Source organism: Sus scrofa, chromosome 12 (genome assembly GCF_054392235.1).
Source record: "Sus scrofa isolate SSC_HxYL_T2T_F1_AM1 chromosome 12, Sscrofa_HxYL_maternal_Yorkshire_Landrace_v2.0, whole genome shotgun sequence".
Lineage (NCBI taxonomy): Eukaryota > Metazoa > Chordata > Mammalia > Artiodactyla > Suidae > Sus > Sus scrofa.
This window is the reverse complement of record NC_139394.1, coordinates 47,060,488-47,077,809: the sequence shown is the minus strand read 5'-3', so window position 1 is coordinate 47,077,809 and position 17,322 is coordinate 47,060,488. Positions and strand designations below refer to the sequence as shown.

The 17,322-nt window shown below is 40.7% G+C and overlaps 1 protein-coding gene across 12 annotated transcripts in view; it reads left to right on the top strand.

The window, feature by feature from the left end:
- The window catches only part of RHOT1 (ras homolog family member T1), a 72,153-nt gene extending 57,197 nt beyond the window's left edge, over positions 1–14,956 (top strand). For 8 of the 12 annotated variants that reach the window (XM_084985204.1, XM_084985202.1, XM_084985203.1 and 5 more), the window contains one exon: positions 13,861–14,956. In XM_084985204.1, coding sequence (XP_084841330.1) covers positions 13,861–13,978 — 118 coding nt within the window. In that variant the 3' untranslated portion in view covers positions 13,979–14,956. Of the gene's footprint in view, positions 1–12,266; positions 12,411–13,860 lie in introns of all 12 variants that reach the window. The other 4 variants (XM_084985200.1, XM_084985199.1, XM_013989958.3 and 1 more) reach the window with 1 other exon arrangement.
- The last annotated feature ends 2,366 nt before the right edge of the window (positions 14,957–17,322 follow it).

Here is a 17,322-nt window from a genome sequence, read left to right as displayed (position 1 = left end):
TCCCACTGTGACACAGTGGGTCAAGAATCTCACTTCTGCTGCTCAGGTTGCTACGGAGAAGCGGGTTTGATCCCTGGCCCAATGCAGTGGGTTAGAAGGATCTGGCATTGCTGCAGCTCTGGCTTCAAGTCATTCCCTGGCCTGGGAACTTCCATGTGCCCCGCATGCGGCCATTACAAAAACAAAACCAAAGCATGCTGATGTGAAAAGTCAGCTCGAGTTTGAAAAACTTCTCTACTATTGAAATTATTTATAATCTGTTACTTTTAAGTACCTGGAACATTTATGTGAAATGAAGATAGTAACCAACTTTAAGTATTTAGAGAAATATGGAAAAGGAAAAAAGATCTACAGTACTAGCTTTTAATGTCTTTGGAATTGTGCTCAAAACATAAAGTGTTCCTAGAAAGTAACACGCTTTTTAAAAAAGAGTAACAGCCTCAAAAAAAAAAAAAAAATAGGTATATACATTCACTTAGCAATAAACTTGGAAGGTTATGTTCTTATTCTGGTCATGCTACCTTTGTTCAAATTGATTTTACGTTTTGTGAACACTTAAGAGCCTGTGTGATATTAATTTGTATCTAATGTCACATTTTTAAGTGTCTCAGGGTGAATTAGGTTTTTGAAATCATTCAGATGTCATTGGGAGCAGGGCTTGATTAAGACAGATGATCGTGCTAAGTAGATTTTGGTTGGAAATGGATTGGCTGTTTGGGTTATTACTGTTGGGCTCTCACTGAAGACTGTACCAAATGAGGATGGTTTGTGTCCACCAGCAGCAGAGTGGACGTGGCTGTGAAACAGTGAGGCTCTGTCTTAGGAGTCAGAACCTGACTTTAAAGCTGCCCTACCCGGAAAGAGTTTCACTGATGTTTTGAGCCCTAGCAGCTCTGGAATAAGAATGCAGCCCTCTCAGGTGATTGCTTTGAAGGGTTCACCACGCTCCTTTGGTGGTGGAGGTCTGCCTCCGTCTTTTGACTGGCACCTCACAGTCACACAGACAGATGTCTCTCACGGTGACTGTCTGAGAAAACGCAAGGCTAGTTCAAACCAAACAAGACGCAGGAGCTCCGGCGTCGGAAGTAGTAGAGCTGGAAGAGACCGTGGAGTTCCGCTGGCCTGACCTCCCAGGAGAGTGGCTTCCTGTGAGCCTTCCTGAGAGAGTACCATGTATCTGCTGATGGCTTTCCCCGCTGGAGGGGGGGTTTGCTTCTTATTCATTTATTTATTTATTTGGACTAAAATGATTTCCCTATAACTTTCTCTCCTTTAGTTTTAGTTCTGCCCTTAAAACAACGTACGACCATTCTCCTCCCTCTTCCACCTAGCAATCCTTCAGATTTGAAGACGGCCAGCATGTCTCCCCTAATTTTCTCTCCTCCAGGTAGAACATCCCCATTTCTTTCCGTCTTAAGTTAGGTGGTTCAGTATCATCCCTGGTTTTTCTCATCTGAAAGCCCCTTAGATTGTTGGGGGTATCTCTTAAAAAGTGCCATTGAGCATGGCACACAGTCCTCCAGGTGTGATCTGACTCGTCCCTCCCAGTGGGCAGTCACAGTCCACAGTTAGAACAGCCCCTGCCTAGTGCATGAGTTACCTTTTTAGCAGCCCCAGCCCACTGCCGATGTCTATTAACCTTGGGGTTAATTGAAATCAGATTTTTTTCCTATGAGGTACTGTTAAGGGAGTGTCCCCTCCTCTCTAATTGTGTATCTGGCATTTTTAGTTGGCTCTTCGAATGAACCTAAATGCAGATGCATATAAATCTCTATTAAATTTCATATGCTTTTTGATCCATTTGTTCTAGCCCAGTCATTTCAAACATTATTTCTGTCATTTGTCCCATTATATCTCTCTCTCAGCATTGCATTATTTGCAAATTTGGTAGCTGTGTCTTCTTTATCTTTCAAGTTATTGATAAAAAATGATGTTGAATACGCAGAGATCGGAGAGCGAGCGTGCTCCAGCAAGCAGGCAGGCAAGCCCTTTAGTGCGCCACTAGAGAACTCTTTTCCCAGTGACACAGGTTCAGAATTCTTGGGTAAAGATTATTCTGTCAATTAAAAGTATTTTATTATCCAGCCCACATTTATCTTGAAGAGATTTCACAGAGGGCTCTTTTGAAATCAGTGTAATTTCTACCACATCCCTCTGATCTACCAATTTTGTAACTGCATCTAAATAGAAGGTGACATCTCTTTGGTGTCTTATTCTTGGTGAATTCACCTTGGTCCCTAGTAATTGGTGATTACAAACCATCTGTTTTATTCTAGAAGCTCTTGATTTTCTATAATTGCAAATTGATTCTTTGCATCTTTAGCGACAGTTTTGGTTTTAGGTTGGTTTAGTCACTTCCCAGTGAAAATAAGTTGGATGTGCATTAACGGATGAGATTTCTCATAGTAAATTACTCTGTACAGAGATCCTCGAAGAGAAACCAGTAGTACATTTTCTCATATCTATTTATAAACCCAAAGTAATTTAATGGTAATATCAGCATATATCACTGACATCTGGTAATCAAGAATGGAAACCATGAAAAAAGATGAGGAAAACTAGTGTACCTTTCAAAGAACTCCCTCCTGTTGCTTGGTAGTATTTTATTTATTTTATAGAGGTAAAAAGAAGTGGGAATTTAGGAGTTCTGTATTGAAGTTTCTTCTGATTTATAAAAGGATTGCAGGTGAGGTAGGTGAGGATGGAGGCCGAGAATTTAAGTACCTGTAGGATCTGGGGATCTGGATGGATAATATAAGTGAATGAAAATGGGCAAGGAGAAGAAATGAGAGAGGTGGGGACTACAGCAGGTCCTGTCTAAACGAGGCAGCCACTTGGAGTTCCCGTTATGGCTCAGCAGATTAAGAACCTGACATTAAGTGTCCATGAGGATTCGGGTTCAGTCCCTGCCCTTGCTCACTGGGTTAAGGATCCGGTGTTGCCCCAGGCTGCGGTATAGGTCACAGATTCGGCTTAGATCTGGTGTTGCTGTGGCTATGATGTAGGCCACCAACTGTGGCTCCAATACGACATTTAGCCTGGGAACTTCATATGTCACAGGTGTGGCCCTAAAAAATAAAATCTAAAAATTCATAAATTGGAAAAAAAGAAGCAGCAACAGACACCACTCAGTTCTGGTCATTGGTTGCTGTCTAAGCCTAGTGTTGCCAGAGCTTCTGACTTTCTGAAATACTAGAAATCAGGATTTTTTTGTGAAATTTCCTAATATTTAAATAATGGCAATTACGTTTAAAATTTTAAGGTACTAATCAGATCAGAGAAAGCATGTTTATAAGCTACCGGTTTGCAATTTCAGTCTTAAGATGTAGCCTAGAGTTGTGAAAATGAGGCCAAAAAAAAGTACACCTAAGGATTAAAAATGTCTCTTAGAAACCCCCCCACATATACTTTTACTCTTTTCTCTTTAAAAATGCAAGAAGGGGATGGGGTGAGAACCTTTGGTGATTGGTTACTGTTGGTTTGCTGGGCTAGGTATATCTTCATGTTACATAAACAGAAAAAGGATTTATTAATTGAGTAGAAGTCATTGAAGAATTTCTTTTTTTTTTTTTTTTTGCCATTTCTTGGGCCGCTTCCATGGCATATGGAGGTTCCCAGGCTAGGGGTCTAATCGGAGCTGTAGCTGCCAGCCTACGCCAGAGCCACAGCAACGCAGGATCCGAGCTGAGTCTGCAATCTACACCACAGCTCACAGCAACGCCGGATCGTTAACCCACTGAGCAAGGGCAGGGATCGAACCCTCAACTTCATGGTTCCTAGTCGGATTTGTTAACCACTGCGCCACGACGGGAACTCCTCATTGAAGAATTTCTGACTGTAATTCAACAAGGAGGATTCTCACTCAACAAGAAGTCTTAAGTCTTTGGTTTTAGAAATCTGCCCTGCCTAGTGTTTTAGAAGCATAAATGGGCAGTTTTAAATTTGTTACATAAGCAAAAAGTTTGTTAAATGTCTGCAAAGACAGTTAATAAATACGGGTACATATATGTTGACCTCAAATTAGTACAGTGTTCTCGTGTGCTTGTAAAACTTTCGCTCACCAAGGTAGAAGTTTCTTCTGGAGGTAATACCTGTTGGGGCCACATTCTCACTTTTTATCATCCTCCCACCACTTTGCTTTATTCATTCAGATCCTGAAGTTTTAGATAGGATCCTGCTGTGGGCTGAGCCAGACTATCAGGATGAAGATTGAGAACTTGTATTTACATACCTTTCTAAGTATTACGTTAAAAAATTTTTTTTAAACTTTGATTATATTTTCAGTGGCCTTAGGGCCTTATGCTAACAAATTAAGTGCTCTAAACTGATCATAAGAGAATCTATGCCAAATTAATTAATTCTTACACAGTTTCAATAGTTCCAACATTTCTGATTGTCCATTTTTTCTCCTAGTTGCCTGTCTTTGACCAGAAAAGATTGTCTTTTTGTTTTTTAGTTTATTTACTGACACAATATTTTTAAATTTTTTTTTTTTTGTCTTTCTAGGGCCACACCCTCGGCTTATGGAGGTTCCCAGGCTAGGGGTCTACTCGGAGCTGTAGCCACCAGCCTATGCCACAGCCACAGCAATGCGGGATCTGAGCCGCATCTGCGACCTACACCACAGCTCATCGCAACACCAGATCCTTAACCCACTGAGCGAGGCCAGGGATCGAACCCAAAACCTCATGGTTCCTAGTCAGATTCGTTAACCACTGAGCCATGACGGGAACTCCCTGACATTATATACTTTAAGTAGAGAGAAGTAATAAAACTTTTTTCTTTCCAGTTTAATTGATTGCATATTGATTTCAACATGTGAGAAAGGTGATCACCTGCATATCTGACATGTGACTCTGTTCCTTGGTAATTAAGGTCTCAGCATTTAGATCTGGATAGATTTATGTTTTTCTTTAGAAGAATTTATGAATAGCTGGAGTTATTGGAATTGAAAATACGTTTGGAGGATGACTAACGTGTGGCCAGATGATTTTAGTCTTTGGCAGTGCTTTCATTTCACATAGTGTAAATCGTGGTATTGGAGAAAAACACCCGTTGATTATGCTTTAATTATAAATACCTCTTAAATCCGAAGGTGTTAAAATGACTGTGTAAGAGTGAGCTTGATTGTTGGTTTGAACTACCCAGAATTTTAGTTTATTGAGTTTTTGTGATTCTGACTGGAGACTGTCTGCTGCGTGCGAGGATGTGACTGTACTGTCGTGTGCTGAGAACTTTCGTTTGTCCCTTCCTTCAGGTGTTTGTTTTCATTTGTCTGGGCTGCTTAGTAATTTCCTTAATTTCTCTTGATCCCTTTCCCAGCTGGTTTTCAGTGTATAATCTTCCCACTTCTTCCCACCTGTAATTTAATCTTTTTGTTTGTTTGTTTGTTTACAATTTATTGTTTTGGTGTAGTTGTCTTTGATGAATATTTTGATGTTAGAATTTCTGTCACCGCATTTTAGTATTTGCATTAGTCATGTAAATTATTCGTTCATGTTACTTCTTAAGTTTGTTAACAGCATTTTACTTTAGCAACAAAGTGTGTAGTTCATGCTGAGTATTTACAGAGACCCAAAGGTATGACAGTCATCATACCCATTGTAGGGTGGTTTTGTGTGTATGTGTGTGTGTGTGTCTTTTTAGGGCCGCTCCTACAGCCTATGGAAGTTCCTGTGTGTGTGTGTGTGTGTGTGTGTGTGTGTGTGTGTGTGTCCTTTTAGGGCTGCTCCTGCAGCCTATGGAAGTTCCTGGGCTAGGGGTCTAATTGGAGCTGCAGCTGGATCCTATGCTGCAGCTTGTAGCAACACTGGATCCTTAACCTGCTGAACGAGGCCAGAGATCAAACCCACATCCTCATGGGTGCTAGTTGGGTTCTTAACCCTCTGAGCCACAACAGGAACTCCATTGTAGGGTTTTTATTTGGCTGTGTCTGCGACATACAGAAGTTTCTAGGCCAAGAATTGAACCTGTGCCACAGCAGCAACCAGTGCTACTGCAGTGACAATGCTGGATCCTTAACCAGCTGATCCGCAAGGGAACTCCCATTGTGGTTTTTAATCCTGTTTTATTTTTTGCTTTTTAGCGCCACTCCTGCAGCATATGGAGGTTCCCAGGCTAGGAGTCCAATTGGAGCTGCAGCTGCCAGCCTATGCCACAGCCCCAGTAATTTGAGATCCGAGCCGCATCTGTGACTTACAACCACAGCTCATGGCAATGCCAGATCCTTAACCCACTGAGCAAGGCCAGGGATTGAACCCGCAACCTCATGGTTCCTGGTCAGATTCGTTTCCAGTGTGCCATGTCAGGAACTCCTTAATACTGCTTTTAAATGTATTTTTACTCTATTTTATTTATTTATTTATTTATTTAGTCTTTTTAGGGCTGCACCTGTGGCATATGAAGGTTCCCAGGTTAGGGGTCTAATTGGAGCTACAGCTGCTGGTCTACACCACAGCCACAGCAATGCCACGTCTGCAACCTATACCACAGCTCTGCAACCTACACCACAGCTCACGGCAACACTGGATCCTCAACCCACTGAGTGAGGTCAGGGATTGAACCCTCAACCTTATAGTTCCTAGTCGTTTCCACTGTGCTACGATGGGAACTCTGTGTTTTTAAATGTATTTTTAAAAATTTGGATGTATGAGACATTTTCATTCATTCATTAATGACTGACTTCATTTGCCCATATTACTTCAATAATCACCCAAGTTTCTCCTTTACATAGTTTAAAATCTTGTTCCTTAATATAGGAGCCCTTTTTTGAAGAAAGAATTTTACTGTTATCACACCAAAATGAAATGCCTTTTCACAGGATTGCCGCATGAAGTAGTGATAGGTTTCCAAGAAATTGGAATGTTATAGAGAGTCTGCTGGGAATGTAAGAGTTCTTAGGATATTATGTTATAGTAAAATATTTTAGGGAAGTCTGTCTTTTTTTTTTTTTTTTTTTTGCTTTTTTAGGGCCACAAGTGCAGCATATGGAAGGAAGTGCCCAGCCTAGGGGTCGCATCAGAGCTCAAGCTGCCGGCCTCAGCCACAGCAGCTTGGGATCTGAGCCGCGTCTGTGACCTACGCCACAGCTCACAGCAACGCCAGCTCCTTAACCCGCTGATCGAGGTCAGGGATCAGACCTGCATCCTCAGGCATACTAGTCGGGTTCGTTTCCGCTGTGCCACAATGGGAACTCCATGTCCTGCGTTTTAATTTCATATGAAACTTCTCTGTTCATATGAAAGGTCTTTTCATGGCTTTTCTTTGAATTTGGATGCATATACATAGTCATACGTTTAAAATTATATGAGAGCTTGTGTTATAAGCAGCAGCAGCTTACTTGATGAGAATCTGTAAGTTAAATTTTTTTGCCATTTGGTTAATATATTAAGGGATAAACAGGATGAAGTTTGCCTGTTCTGACCTTTACGTATCAGTATTTAACATGTAGACATTCTGTGTTTCCCGTGTATCTGCAGTCATCTATAAAGTTTTATTCTTCTGATGCTTGGCCAAGCATTTCTTAACATTGATGCACACCTGTGTCCTTTTCCTAAGTGTGTTACTATTTAGGCATGCTCAGTTAACAGCTTTCTTACGCTTTGTATTTGCAGTTCATCTCTGTAGGACACTACATGTTGATTTCTTAACCTACTTGGAGGAATATCTAATTAAAATCTTTCAGGCTTGCTCGTTCAATGAGGAAAATTGTTGTTAACATTATGATTAGCAGCAATGACATTATTACTAGAAATAAATATTAAAAATACTTCACCAGGTAGAAACATTGAGAGGAATAAAAGCAAAGAGATCCAGAAGACTTTTCTTTAAAAAAAAGTTTAAAAACAGAAAACTTCCCTGTAGTTTTGGTGACCTTAGTACAGTTCTCCACTTGAGCTATGTAGCTGCAAATAGGAGAAAGCTGTGTCTTCTATCTAGAAGCCCTAGGAACTGTGGGTTGCATGCATTACAGTTACATAGACCATTTCAAAGGATTAACTTAGCTGTGTGGAAGGGATTATAAAGCTGGAAGTCCATTCATGTTAGTGCATTGGTACCCCTCTGAATTGTGTTTGGGCAAGACAAAATGGTGAGATGAGAAGAATGGAAAATAGGCAGTTCAGTTGACATCTGAGAAGTTGTGGGGGGGGCTGGGCACGGTGACCGGGTGGAACTGCTCTCCCCATAGCCCCCCAGCTTCACTGCTTTTGAGCATGTTCTGCGCTTTTCTTTCCTCTGCATGACAGTTTGCAGACTAGACCTTTCCGATTCTCCCCCTTCCCCAAATTCTAATTTTTGCAGACATTTGGGTCTCTGCCACACAGGCATAACCTCATTTTGTTGTGCTTCGCTTTATGGTGCTTCAAAGACATTGCGGTTTTTACAAATTGAAGGTTTGAGCTAACTGCCTTTTCAGATGATGGTTAGCATTTTTTTTAGCAGTATATATAGTATTTTCAAATTGCGGTGTGTGTTTTCTTAGACATAACGCCATCACACACTTAATAGACTACAGTGTAGTATAAACATAATTTTTCTATGTGCTGGAAAACCAAAAAATTCCTGTGACTCACTTTATTATGGTGTTCTGGAACTGAACCCATAATACCACTGAGGTATGCCTATATAGTTTTTATACCCCATATATAAAGTCTTGTGGCACATTATAAAGAATAATATTAAAAATGGCTCTTTGGAAATGGCCAGAATGGGCTTAAGTCTATTGAGGCCTTTAGAATTTGATTACTCTAGGTTTCTAAATATTATAGTTGATAACATTTCTTTTATTATTGGTTAAATACACCGAAACAATAAAGATTTTAGTTCATGTTCTTATATTTACCATAAATTGCAGGGTTAAAGCATCTTGTATGCCTTACTTCAGGGCTTCTCTGCCAAGGTACATAGGAATTTTTATCACTCTGTTATAGAACATAAGTGACCTTCACACAGACAGTTTTTATTTTTAAAATTTATTTACTCTTTTTTTTTTTTTTTTTTTTTTTTTTTTTTTTAGGGCTGCAGGCGTGACATATGGAAGTTACCAGGTGAGGGGTTGAATTGGAGCTGCACCTGCCGGCCTACACCACAGCCACAGCAACGCCCTATCCGAGCCATGTCTGTGACCTACACTGCAGCTCGAGGCAACACCAGATCCTTAACGCACTGAGCGAGGCCCAGGATCAAACCTGCGTCCTCAGGGATACTCGTCATGGTTGTCTCCACTGAGCCACAATAGGAACTCCCAGACAATTTTTAATTTAGCTCTTTATTACCTGAATTTTGAAAATATTCCTTCTTTCTGCCTTTTTAAGTAGCCTTAATAATACACAAGTCCAAACATGTTGGTTAGCTCCCACACCCTTGTCAAGAACCACTTGTCATTTGGTTGCCGTATGGACCCTCAGCACTTTCAAGACAAAGCCAGCACTACATACACAGGAGTTTTCTACCTAAGAACTCAACAAGCCTCACCTAGTGATTAAGTTTATATTTCAGCATTTAGTCATTATTTATTTTTTATTTTCTTTCTTTCTTTCTTTTTTTTTTTTTTTTTGTCTTTTGTCTTTTTAGGGCCATACCCATGGCATATGGAGGTTCCCAGGCTAGGGGTCTAATCAGAGCTGTAGCTGCTGGCCTACGCCACAGCAACGCGGGATCTGAGCCACATCTGCGATCTACACCACAGCTCGTGGCAATGCTGGTCATTATTTCTAAAAAGAGATACTGGAGTTCCTTCACGGCTCAGCAGGTTAAGGATCTCTCTCTGTTAATGCTGTGACTCTGGTTACAGCTGCAGTGTGGGTTCAGCTCCTGGCCTGAGAACTTCTGTATCCTGCAGGTGCAGCCAAAAAAGAGAGAGAGAGAGAGAGTGAGGAGGAGAGAGAAAGGAAGAGAGATACTGCTGAACCTAAGTTTTATTCCCCATACAGTAGGGAAATGTGATTTTAATATATCCATAGATTAGGAAAAAAACCTGTATCTATACACACTGCCCCCATTACACACACATTTTTAACCCTGTACTATTCTTTTGGGGGAAATCTATTTTCAGGAAACTGTTTTAAATATAGAGAAAAATCTTACATAGTAAACTAGTCATCACTTTAGTTACAGTCACCATTAAATGGAGTTAGCCACCAATAGAAGAATTTAATATACTAATGCATCTATTTAAAATGATGTTTCTGGACGTTCCCATTGTGGCTCAGTGGGTTACATACTCAACTGGTATCCATGAGGATTCAGGTTTGATCCCAGGCCTCGCGCAGTGGGTTAAGGATCCAGCATTGCCATGAGCTGTCCTCTAGGTTGCAGATGCAGCTCCAATCTGGCGTTGCTGTGGCTGTGGTGTAGGCTGTGCACTGCAACTCCAATTCGGCCCCTAGCCTGGGAAGTTCCATATGCCACAGATGCAGCCCTGAAAAGCAAAAAATAAAATAAAATGATGTTTCCATTATTTATGGAAAAGTCCTTATATAATATTTATTTTTTACTTTTTTGGCTTTTCAAGGGCCGCACCTGCAGCATATGGAGCTTCCCAGGCTAGGGGTCTAATCAGAGCTGTAGTCACCGGCCTATGCCAGAGCCACAGCAACTCGGGATCTGAACTGCATCTGCGACCTACACCACAGCTCGTGGCAACGCCGGATCCTTAACCCACTGAGCGAGGCCAGGGATTGAACCCACAGCCTCATGGTTCCTAGTTGGATTGGTTAACCACTGAGCCACGACGGGAACTCCCTTATATAATATTTCAAAGGATATAAAATTATAAATTTATAAATTATATAAATTGTGTTTGCAGCTATGTAGCAAATACATAGAAACACTCTAAAAGGAAATAACCCAAATTTTAATTATTTGCCTTAAGTGACTCTAAATAATTTTTCCCTCACTACTTTTATTTTCCACATATAATATGCTTGTATTACTTTAATAGTCAAAAAAAAACTTAAGAAAAAAGTATGCAATAAGATATTATAATTTATTCTAAGATATTTTATGTGAGTCATTTGGAAAGAATTATACTTTTGAATTGGGAAGAATTACTTTTGCTTGAGTTTAGACATTAACTAGGAAGCAGCTTTATGAAACTGTTACTCTGCTTCTGCTTGAGACCTGAAATGACAAGCATGGTTCATTTCTTAATACTTATGGAGTTTAAATAAGATGAAACTATTCTCCGTCGAGGTGTCAGGCAAGCAGTAACAAATGCGGCATCCATTATAAATGTGTTCTTTTTTATAAATAGAGCCTGGTAGTGTAGCTTTTAAATGCATATGGTAAAGGCATAAAAGAATTCTCTAAGTAGCTTTCTGTCTAAAAGTAGTTTTCCATGTCTAAAAGCACCTTAAACAACTACTATAACATTGATGCAGTTATTAAAATATATTTTATGAGTTATTGGTTGCCTTGAGTTTTAACTAGCTATATTGTGAACATGTACCTATATTATTTCTCATCTATAAATATGAACCACGGTTTTGCCTATTAAAGGCTATACTGTAGCTGGGGGAAAGTAATAATTACTGTCTTGAAATGCAAAAGCAAAGTACGCAATGCAGTCAGGCGGAATATGTTATTTCATGAGTGATAATAGTTCTCAAAAATACAACAAAGGGAGCTGTGTGAAACAGATTCCATACTTGAAGAATATTTATGAGAAATCATTCTGACTGATTGTAATATCATTATCCTAATCCCCTTTTCTCTAAATTAAAAAGTTTAAAAAAAAAATCTGCATCAGTGAAGATGCATGAAAAATCACAGACCAAAGCTGAAGCTTCTGTTCTCAGTTTAAGTTCTCTACATCTCTTCTGACTTGGAGTTGTAAACTTTGAAATAATCTGAAATGAGAAGCATCTCTAAACTTCATAACTAATAGTTGTTATCCTCATTTTGGGTCGTATTTACAGTCATCACAGATTGTTGGGTACGGAGTCTTGGTTTCAAGGGCTTCACTTAGTGTTTCAGGTATACCAAGACCAGCCTCTGGGGAATGTGAAGAGAATGTGTATAGCAGCTTTGGTTCCCTTGCCTTGTTTATGAGTGTTTTAAAAGAGTATATGTAGAGAGAAATTTTTTTTAAGTTTTGGTGATTTTCTATAGAATACATTTATTTTAAATATAGAAAGCATGAGATGCATCATAGAGGGTGGCAACTCAATTTGTGTGCAGGATGTTTAATTGAGAGAGATTATTTTCAGTCCTCTTCTTCTGTGAGCTGTGCTGTGAACTGCCAACTGTGTGCATGTGTATAAAAGGTTAAGAGCCCGGGTAGCTGAGTGGGGTGCCACGCTGTTAGCAGACGACGAAGGCAGTATTACTCACCAGGTGCACGCCGTCCACTCTGTAGAAGATTCCATCTTCATGGAGTCATCTCATGGTCCACTTTTTCTTGAAGCCAGGTAACATTTCCCACAAATCAGTGGGTTGGCCTTGTTGGAGTTTTTCCATCTGGAAAAACTAAACACTGAAGTATTTTCTTCCCTAACTTTTTTTTTTTTAATGAAGCATTGCCTGTTGGCAGAACTAACTTGCAAGGTGGAATGGACTTCTGTTATCACTTTGCTTTGTAAAATAATAATTTTGTAGAGAGTGAATTTTTTTTTTTTTTGGTAGAAACTGGGGAGGGTAAGAGGTTGGAGTGCGATGTGTTGTTTTACTCAGGAGAGAAGCATGGAGCACTCTGCTTGTACTGTGGACGTGTTTTTTAGGGATGTACGAATTGCATTTTGTGACACCTAATCTGGTTGTTGACGCTTTGACTATTGCTGAGGCAGTGTAGTTTTGTGCAGCTTATATTCTTGGCCCTTAACTCTTCTGCATATGTCAGTGTCTCGGTCTTTTAATGATGTCTGACTCTTGCTTCAAATCCTTTTTGTTTAATGTAGTTGTAAAATAACCTGAACGAGGCAGTCTCTAAGCTCTTAATTCTGTAAGTTTTCTGCATCCCCTCAATCGTATTCACTTAACTAAAACTTGAGTGGCGCTTGAATAAAACGTTCCAACCTTTGCTCTGAAGCTTTGTCCTCTTCCTGGTAAGCTGTCATACTTGAGACCCTTGAGGGTGCTTAGCAGTGTCATTAACTGAGCATGCTCACAAACTCAGTTTGTGGTACAGGCTGTCCCTGACCTTGTCATGCATAATATGGCTTCTTTTATGTCACTGACCTTTCAGTCCATCACGTTACATGATGTCCTTTAGTTGGTACCATTGTCACTGCCTGTCTGACTAATACCAGGGTTTGGTGTGTTTGTTTGTTTCTTCCTTTTTCTTTAATCAGCAGTAACCAAATTAATGCAAAGTGGTAAACCTTCCCCCTTCCCCTCTGGGGTTTTTTTGGTAAATTTTTATGGGGCTCATCGTTGCCAAAGTTGATTTTAAGCATTGCTCTTAGAAAAGTATTGTCACTTGTCACTTAACTGCTTACAAGATAGCTTTTGGTTCCTGGGAACAGGAGATGGCACATTAAGTTCCATGAAATTGAGTCTCAAAATTGTGAGTCTCAGTCTTAGCTCTCATTTTAAAGGGCCCTGGTGATATTAAAAAGTGACAGGCTGATTTGTCTAAGTTTTCCATTTCCCATGTGCAGAAAGTATTTTAGATACTGTTTACTCCCAAGTAGCAACCAGTTGTAAAGACACTTGTCTTTACTAATGTCTATAGTGTGTCTTCAGATAATGGTTATCTAAGCAACGTACCCGTGGTTTTCTTGGTAAATGTTTTTGTGACCATAACTGTACGCAATTAGCCTGACAAGTGTGCTAATACTTCCCTAAAAGTAGACTGTTCGTGTAACTGGTTTCTTTCATACTAATCATGTTTTAAACATTAATTATATTTTTTGACTACAGGCACGTGACACAAGCTGACCTCAAGAGCTCCACGTTTTGGCTTCGAGCAAGTTTTGGTGCTACTGTTTTTGCAGTTTTGGGCTTTGCTATGTACAAAGCATTGTTGAAACAGCGATGATTAAAAAAATAATAATAATACTGGCCCTACCAAAAACAAATACTTTTATGTACATTCTGAATGCTTTAAATTCCGCTAGAAATATTGAGATATTTATACATGCAGAATTCCTTTATTAATATTTGTAATTCATGCATAAGAGTATTTTAATGATAGCTATAACTGCAGTATTGACTAGCTTATGGGAGGAAACCGCTTAACAGCCAAACTAAAATGGCTAAGTTTCAAAGGCCAAAAGGGAATATTTTGTAAATAATGTACATATTCAGGCAGGATACGGGCTCCCAAACTGAGTTCTAGAAATGATGTTTCTAGGCGTTTCTACATGGTATTATTAGTGCTCAGTTAGCTCACTCTCCTAGGTTTAGGTCCGCTCAGAGATCGTATTTACTCACTGATCACTTATTTATTTCGCACTTACTCAGAATGATCTTTGGGTACTTTAAGTACACGAGGCACAATTTGCCATTTTCTCTCCGTTTTTAAAAACATAACGTTCTTTCAGTCCTGTTCCTTGGGGTAGGCCAGCCTTGAAGCCACCGTGCAGTCTGGAGACCCGTACAGCTGAGTGTGAGGCTCTCCTTTAAGGAAGGCGTAAAAGCTGCAGGCTCTCAGCACAGGCGTCACCGGTGTGATTACGTTGCTTCCTTTTATGTTGAATTTTGTAGCCCTTTCAATCAAATGAGGAAAAAGATTTGTATATTATCAATGTTTTTAGTTTAAATAAACAGTCACCATTGCTACTACTGAATTTCCTCCCAAAGTGTAAATAATTCTATAATGGCTGTGTCTCTTCTAGTGTGTGACAGTAGCTGCATGTGTCATGAAGTGTTCCGTATCTGGCTAGGATAACCTAGAAGCAGCACTTTTTTTAAATGGTGAAATAAATCTAATGACTATAAACTCTCATGATAAACCTATTTTTTTCCATCATTGACCTTTTCAAGTATTTAAATAAATAACTGCTGTGTACTGTGATCTTGAGTTCTTTTGTCTTATAAAAAGTAAATATTTCTGTGCCGACGTGAATGAAATCTTCTGGTTTCTGTCTTAGCTTGAAAACTATTTTATATACAAAAAGATAATCGGAGACACGTGTGATTTGTACATATAAGAGGAAATCTATTTTGGAGTTGCGGGGAAATCTATTCTTAGAAAAGGGCGATCGTTTTCTCCTACACACACCTAAGTGATGTGGTGTCTGCTGTGATTTACATGTTTATTTTCTCCTTTAACATGGATGTTTTTCCCCTCGGCTGTGCTGAGGGATGTTTCCTCCTCAGATCACACACCGGGAGCAGCTCCTAACAGCATAAGCCACTAGTTGTCAGCTGGGGAAGTAGCATATGCGCCCCGCTCACTCGCATCCTTCCCCATTTCCCTCCCTTCCGTTTTTATCCGGAATTTGAGGGAAAGGAAAATTAAGCAAAAAACCTGGTAACTCCTCATCTTCATTATTCTCGGAGCGTTTTTTATTTACCAACTATATTTCAGTTACACGGCTTCCAATAACGGTTCCTTCTTTCCTCCCAAGTTGCTCCCTGGTCAGACGGAAATCTCGTTTTTCGTGACGCTGCCTTGTCCAAGGTTGTGTTTGTGAGAAGCAGAGGGGAAAGGTAGTTTGCCAAGAGGTGCGCAGTAGCGTGTTCGCGTATTTAGCTTTTTCTCTCTTCATCTTTGTGTTTGAAGCTCACGTGTCTGATTCACAAGGAGGCAGACTGGCAGCCGCCCTATTTCTTCCCTGCTCTTGACAGCCTCCCTCCCTGGGGGAAGCCTGGCAGCTTCCTCTGCTCTGTTAGTCCAGGCGGGGTGGCTTTGCAGAGGGAACACACACTGGCTTCTGCTCTTGAACCTACAGGCTCATGCAAATCTTTTTCTTTCCTTCACATCCACTTTAAGGACTAGTTAATATGGGGAAGGATGTAAATACAGTAAATAGGCATCTCCTAGCTTTTCCAATGAGAACTAATGCAAGCCGAAAGAGTACTAAAGAAAAATGAGGAAATTAGAAACTTGAGCCTTGAAAGGAAATCTTTCACTCTGCCCCGCTTGCATCATCTTTTGCATGGACAGTCCCGAGGCCACTTGCCACAGTGTTTGAATCAATTTCTTTCTTTCTTTTTTTTTTTCTTTTTAGAGCTGCACCTGCAGCATTTGAAAGTTCCCAGGTTGGGGGTTGAGTTGGAGCTACAGCTGCTGGGCCTACACCACAGCCACAGCAACGTGGAATCTGAGCCTCCGCGAGAGGATTCTGCGACCTACACCATGGCCTGCAGCAACACCGGATCCTTAACCCACCAAGCGAGGCCAGAAGTCGAACCCGCATCCTCATGGATACTAGTCAGATTCATTTCCCCTGCGCCACAGTGGGAGCTCCCTAAATGACTTTCAAAGTGGTCCTGTGAAGACACATTCCTTTGAAGGTTTGTAGTGCCGTGGCATACCATAGTAGCCTTAATTAGCACATCACCGGTCTGTTGCTTCCTGCCATTCATTCATCTGTCTTTCTCTTTCGCATTGGATCCCAAGGTGGGCCACGGCCCACATCATCAGAGCTGTGAGTGCTGTCGTAGGCGTGGGCTCTGATGTTCGGAATTGGGGGAGCACATCTCCATTCTGAGATGGCCTGTGAAAGAAAAGATGGGAGGGCTGCAGATCGCTGTGCCTATCTGTGCCTCACCTGTCAGGGGAGAGCATCAAAGGAGGTCTGCAGGGGAGCCGGTCCTGAAGGAAAGACAGACACCTGGGTAGAAGACTGGCAGGGGGGCGACAGAGAGGTAAGTGCTCAAACGCCTTCCTAAACAGGCCCTCCGAACGCAGCCGGTGTCAGCGCTGATGCCCCTTATGTCTGAATTGTACTTAGTGAACATCGGTGTCAAAGTGTCTTAAAAGGTATGTGCAAATCTTAACAATGGAGAGGTGACCTCATTTTTCATTAGCACGTTTATTCATGTGGCATTATTTGGCATTATCCTTGACTTTTTCATAGTCCATGTGTTTTTAGGAAGCTGATTTGGGACGGGATACTTTTTTGAGAACTAGCTCCTACCATGATGCTAACTTTATTAATGTTTGTGGTGTGAGAATCCCCTGCGCAGGTGGCCTGGCCATGCCAAAAACTCTGATCCCCAGGGTCCCAGTCCCAATGACCCATTTATTAAAACTTCTGAGCTTGCAAGTAATTCTTGTCTTTTAAATTCTATTTATCAAAAGGCTCCTTCAGTGAGAGCGAGTGTCTGTTAACCTGTTTGGCTCTCAGCCCTGTGGAAGTCTCTGACCTGTGCGTATCACGGTTGCATATCTCAGATCACTCTAGTGAATCCCACATTCAAAAACCGTGTCCT